The sequence below is a fragment of the Lutra lutra genome, chromosome 13 (genome assembly GCF_902655055.1).
Source record: "Lutra lutra chromosome 13, mLutLut1.2, whole genome shotgun sequence".
Lineage (NCBI taxonomy): Eukaryota > Metazoa > Chordata > Mammalia > Carnivora > Mustelidae > Lutra > Lutra lutra.
This window is the reverse complement of record NC_062290.1, coordinates 84,821,998-84,827,997: the sequence shown is the minus strand read 5'-3', so window position 1 is coordinate 84,827,997 and position 6,000 is coordinate 84,821,998. Positions and strand designations below refer to the sequence as shown.

Genomic DNA, 6,000 nt, shown 5'->3' with positions numbered 1-6,000 from the left:
TTACAATATCTTTTCTCCCATTCTTTTTTAAAAAAGATTTTATTTATTTATTTGTTGGGGAGAGAGAGTGCACACATGCACAAACAGGGGGAGTGGCAGGCAGAGGCAGAAGCAAGCTCCCTGCTGAGTAAGGAGCCCAATGTGGGACTCAATTCCAGGACCCTAGGATCATGACCTGAGCCAAAGGTAGGCGCTTAACCCACTGAGCCCCCAGGTGTCCTTTTTTTTCTCCCTTTCTTCCCAGGAAATGACCCCCTTCAGCAATGCACATGATTGTCTGAAAAAAGGGCTATACTTCCTTAATGAGATGTGGTTGTATAACTAAGTTCTGGCCAATAGAACATAAGTGGAAGTGGTGTGAGGAACTCCAGGAAAGTGTATTTAAGGATTAGGGGTTGGGATTGGGCATGACCCTCTTTCTTCCTGCTGGCTGGGTTGCAGATTAGAAGGCTAGAGTTCAAGCAGCTGTTCTGGACCACAAGGTAGAAGCTTATTGGGAGAATAAGGGCACGATAACATAGAATTCTGGGCCACCAACCCCAAAGAGTCTGATGGAAACAGAAGACAGGTATACTACCACAAGGCCAAATCAGCCGCCCTGTCCTGTTTCTGTGCCTTCAAGTCTTATGGTATGATTTACAGAACTGCCATACCAGCTCTGGAACATTCAACCCCAGACATTATGTGAAAGAGAAACTCTTTTTTTTCTTTTCAGTCACTGTTATTTCAGGCTCCTATCATTTACAGCTGAACTAAATTCTGACCCATAATGTAAACAATTACATTCTAGGTTGGAAACTCAGGTCTCCTGAATCTAAGTACAGGACTATTTATTATGAAGATTATTACTATTAATAAGAAAAGCAAAAGTGTGCTAAGTTGTGCATATAATAGTTACTATTAATTTTTGCTTGCTTCCTATAAGCAGGTCACTGTTTAAATACTTTTAGATGTCATGTACTCATTTAAGTTTCATGTCAACTCAGTAAGATCTATGACCATAATTTCCATTTTACAGAGAGAGAAACTGAGGCACACAGAGAGTGAATAACTTACCCAAGGGCACACATTTAGTCAGAGGTAGAGTTGAGATTCAACCATGAAGTATGGCTCCCGATCCTGGGCTCTTAACTCTTACATTATACCCTCTCTTATGAGGTGAGCTCCTCCTCATCCTCTCTAGCCATTTTACTGAGGAGGAAACTGAAGCAGACAATTTTCTAATCATTTCCTTTAAATTGCTTTGCTAGGCAGTGGTGCTAGTCAGTATCCTAACTCCCAGCTCAAAGCTCTCTCCCCAGACCACCCTGCAGTCTCAGAGGCCACCTGGACAGATAGATAACCCCCCAAAACCACCTCCAGTCTCCCCCTCCAACACACACACGTACACACACACACACACACACCACCCAGCAGGCACCCAGACATTTTTGTGGCCAGGATGGCTACAACCTCCTTTGAAAAGGAGCCAGCTTTGCCCTCCACCAAATAACTTTGTTTTATTTATAGTCTCCTGCTCAGAGCTTTTGAACTGGCTGTTCATTCCAGGGAAGATCTTGATAACAACTGTTCTTTGGAGAGGGTTCATAGAAAACAAGGTGAATAAACACCACAGAGGCCCTGTCTGTCTAGCAGAGCTTTGCTCCTGGGGTTGTTTATAAGTCAGTGTTGGTGTCTGGGTGCAAAAGACTTGGAATTCAAAATGGTGGTTGGACTTTCAATGTTTTTGCTTTAATTCAATAAAGTTCATTCTTTGCTTTCAACAATCTCAAGGCACAGGCAAAGGAGAGAAATTACCTTTATATGGAATGTAACTCCAAAAGAGGCAGTTCTTGTTTTCTTTGCTACCTGCTTAGCAGGGACCTAGGACCAGTTACTGTAGTGATTGAGTGGTGGGGACACATCTCAGGAATTTATAAGCACTAAAATGGCAAAAGGAATGAATGGCATTTTAGAACAGAAAATCGTAAAAGAGGGACACCTGGGTGGCTCAGTGGGTTAAAGCCTCTGCCTTCAGCTCAGGTCATGATCCCAGGGTCCTAGGATCAAGCCCCGCATCAGGCTCTCTGCTCAGCGGGGAGCCTGCTTCCTTCTCTCTCTCTGCCTGCCTCTCTGCCTACTTGTGATCTCTGTCTGTCAAATAAATAAATAAAATCTTAAAAAAACAAAACAAACAAAAAACTCCCACAAAACATCCCACTCTGAAAACATCCTACTCCACAATGAAGTTGGAGTAGACTGGGGTAGAACCATAAGATCCATTACATCTACACTTAAAAAAAAAAAAAAAGAAAGAAAGAAAGAAAGAAAAGAAAAGAAAATTGTAAAAGAAGAAGAGGAAGAAGGAGAAGAAAGGATTATTTTCAGAAGTGAACCATGAATCTGCTATGTCTTCTGACTTGTGGTCAAAGGTGCCATCCTACAGCGCAACTATGTCACATGTGTTTGGAATTATTCGGCCTGGATACTAATCTCTGCTCCAGCAGTTGCAAGTTATGTAACCTTTCCTCTTTGTGAAATTGATGTGTGTGTGTTGTGGGTGGTGGTGGTGGACACACACAAGATGATTGTGAGGAGTGGTGCTAACTCTGTAGGGGAAATAGTAGAGAACCAGCCATGCCTCGTTCAGGGATAACACTCACTCACTCAGTGAATGGTGGGTCCTAAGGGCAGCCTTCTTTATTGCTTCCTTTGTGATTCCCCCAGGCGTAGAGGAAATGATATTGGGGTGTTCCTGAAGGTGAGCCCCAGGGAGGAGTGGAGGCAGGTAGCAGGTTGGTGCTTGACTCAAACACGTTCATTCCCGTTGAGTTACTACTCTCTATCAGGGACTATTACCATGACATGACCTTTCTGTATTGGAGTCCCCATAATGGCTTATATAGGGAGGCAGAAGTCCTCAAGGGTAGGGCAGAACAGAGCCACTAAATGGATAGTACGAAGCCTCCGGTGGTGCTCCTGTGGGTAGGAGAGGTCTCCTTAAAGATTTTTTTTTTTTAAGGTTTTTGTCTATTTCAGAGAGAGAGAACGAGCAGTGCTGAGGGGCAGAGGGAGAGGGAGAGAAGCAGACTCCCTGCTGAGCAGGAAGCCTGATGTGGGGCTCCATCCCAGGACCAGGAGATCATGACTCGAGCCGAAGACAGACACTTACCCAACTGAGCCACCTAGGTGCTCCTCTCCTGAAAGATCTAAGGGAAGAGGAAGGGGCTTCTGTCAAGCACCATGCTGGGGAAATGTATAGTGTGATAGAGAAGAGGCTCCCTTAAGCCACAGTGGCTTAACATAAGTGGCTTCCTTACTGGAAGGTATGGATGGCATTTAAAAAAGGGAAAACTTGTGTTTTCCCGGAGGCCTGAGTGGGAGACATCTGAACGCCAAAGCTACTGGGCGGGAGGACTCATAACGTTGGAACGGGTGGAGGTTTCTTCAGGTGAGCTCGGGGGCCTCCATAGGATGAGGGTGTATTCCCCACTCTCTGTAGGAAGAGGTATGGGAGCACGGTGGGTGGAAGTCTTCGGGGGACCTCGGGGAAAAGGCTCGCCCAGCTCCGCGAATCCCCCGCGGGGCTGAAGAGCCGCTCGCGTCCCCGACAGCCTTCAGACGGCCCCGCCCCCCTCGAGCGGACTACACTTCCCGGCAGCCCCCGCGGGTGGCGGCGGCGCGGGCAGAAGGAGGCGGCGGTGTGGGAGGCGGAGGGGGCGGTGCGCGCCGGGTACGCGCGCCGGCGACCATGGCGTTCGCCGGGCTGGAGCGAGTACATTAACCCCGGGAGGCGGCGGCGGCTGCGGCGGCGACGAGGGAGCGAGCCTCGAGCGGGCGGGCCCAGCCTGAGGGAAGGGAGGAAGGGGCGGGGAGAGCGCCGGAGGGAGGCCGGTCGGCCGCGGGCGGGCGGGCTTGCAGCGCAGCGCCGAGCGGGGCCCGCGGGCCCATGAGGAGGCCCGGGGACCATGGGCTCCAGGATCAAGTGAGTGCGGCCGGGCGGAGCCGGGCCGGGCGCGGGGCGGCGAGGTCGGGAGAGGGCTGCAGGCCGCGGGCGGCGCGGGGGACTTGTTGCCGGGGCCTGAGGGGCGCCCCGCGTGCCGGCGTCACGCGGGGAGGGGGACGGTTGCCATGGCGATCCAGGGAGGCGCGGGGGCGGGGAGCGCGCGGGGTGGAAGGGCTCTGGTGGTCAGGTGTCCCCTCCTCACCTGAGGGCCGGAGTCGCAGAGATTACAAGGTGGCCCCCTCCCCGGGATAACAGAACCTCTGAAAACGCTCACACAACTGTTGGGGGGAGGGTGAGAAATCTCCGGAAGCAACTCCCCAAATGGGTGTGTTTGGGGCGCCCCTGAGAGTTGGGCAGGTCCTGAGAGGTCTGCTTACGGCCTGCGGTCCCCACAGAAAGTCGCCTCAGGTCCTCGGAGGGGCCACTCCTGGATTTAAGGTCTGGATGGACTGCGGAGGAAGGCCCCTTTCTCTTTCCTCCTTTACCTCTTATCTGTGAAAGTCGCCACACAGCAAGGGCCAAAGGCTATGAAGGAAGATGCCTCTGTGTCGTAATTGAGCACCTGATCTTGATAGTGGCTGGAGAGGCTTTGTAAATCCAGTCTGGCAAATTCCCTCATTCATTCACCTCGGGTCCTCGGTGGGGGATTCGTTTTCTGGGGATGTTGTTGATACATCAAACTTCAGGACCCATTGAAACATTGTTGCCTTGCTTCTAGACCTAGAAGTTGACTTTGGAAAGTGCAACTTTTATGCAGTCCAGTTTGGGTGTGTTGCTTTAGACTCTATCTCCCCTTCCCGTCAGGTCCTTTTTGGGCCTCTCCCTTCCTCAGCTCCAGAACATGAGATGCCTTATCTCTAATCACTAACAAATGTTCACTTTTCTCTGTGAGTAATAGAATTGTTGAAGGGCACTTAAAAACAAAGTTGACAGCATAGGCTTTTTCCCTAAACGGCTTTCATAGGTCACTTTAAACCTGCTTACAAGAAAGTCTGTGGAATGTGTTTATTTCAGCACTTTGAGAATAATGCTGGGGAAGTTTGAAAGGGGAAGGGCCCTGAGGACAAACTCTAATAATTATTCAAATGTTGTCTCTCATGTCCAGTCGATGTCCATGCAGCGTGGCCCCTGCCCATCCTTGGTAGTCCCTTGACTGGCTTAGGCTTCCCATTCACCAATGGCTCATATGTGCGGCGGCAGGCCTGAGACATCCGCTAAATGAAGCTAGAAAAGTTCGCTTATGATAATGAAAATAGAACAGTCGGATGAGCACGCTGTTCGTTTGTGATTTTGTGGAAACGGGGGAGAGTTAGAAGTGTGCTCCAAACAACAGCTTAAGAAGTTTGGGAGTAAAAAGACATAGTTTGTAAAGCATTGGGATTAAGGAGGTACTCCAAGTTTAGCTCCTGCTTCTAAGAAAGAGTTGTAAACTTGAATTTCAATAGCACTTAGAAACACTTTCCAAAAGCCACCTTACAGTCGCGGAGTATGCTTGTGAGGATGCTTACCTTTGTTACAGAGACGTTCAGAAACTTGCCTGACTGACACAAGGCTGTCAGTGTCAGAACCAGCATGAAAATCCAACCAGTGGAAGGTCAGGTGCCTAGACCTCCGGTCTCTGTCTTGCTCTCGAAGGTTGCAGGTTCACATACATTTCTCAGGTGTGTTTTGTGGAACCCATTACTGTTACAGCTGAGCACTTGGGTGAAGGAACTTACTAAGGTGTGAAATTAGTGTAAAGAATAGCTTTTTTGATTTTGAAGCCACCTTGCTCTGGGATAAAAGCTTAGGCTTGGGAAATATGTTTGCTTTATTTGTGGTGGGACTGAAAGAGAACATGAAGAGAAGTTATGAAAAATAGTTGTGATTTATGGTGACTCTTGATTTCTGTCCGCAGCTAGGAATGGGGATGGACAGGTGGCTAGGGACCATCTACATAGATGCTGCCCCCCTAGTCTTTGGAGGAAACAGAACTTTGGTCACTAACTGTTCTACCCTGAAAGGAAAGAACAGAA

The 6,000-nt window shown here is 49.1% G+C and overlaps 1 protein-coding gene across 15 annotated transcripts in view; it reads left to right on the top strand.

Moving 5' to 3' along the window:
• The first annotated feature begins 3,721 nt into the window (after positions 1–3,721).
• DENND1A (DENN domain containing 1A) overlaps positions 3,722–6,000 on the top strand; it is a 504,146-nt gene continuing 501,867 nt past the window's right edge. For all 15 annotated transcript variants that reach the window (XM_047699506.1, XM_047699505.1, XM_047699501.1 and 12 more), the window contains exon 1: positions 3,722–3,964. In XM_047699506.1, the coding sequence (XP_047555462.1) occupies positions 3,948–3,964 (17 nt within the window). In that variant the 5' untranslated portion in view covers positions 3,722–3,947. The remainder of the gene's footprint in view (positions 3,965–6,000) is intronic.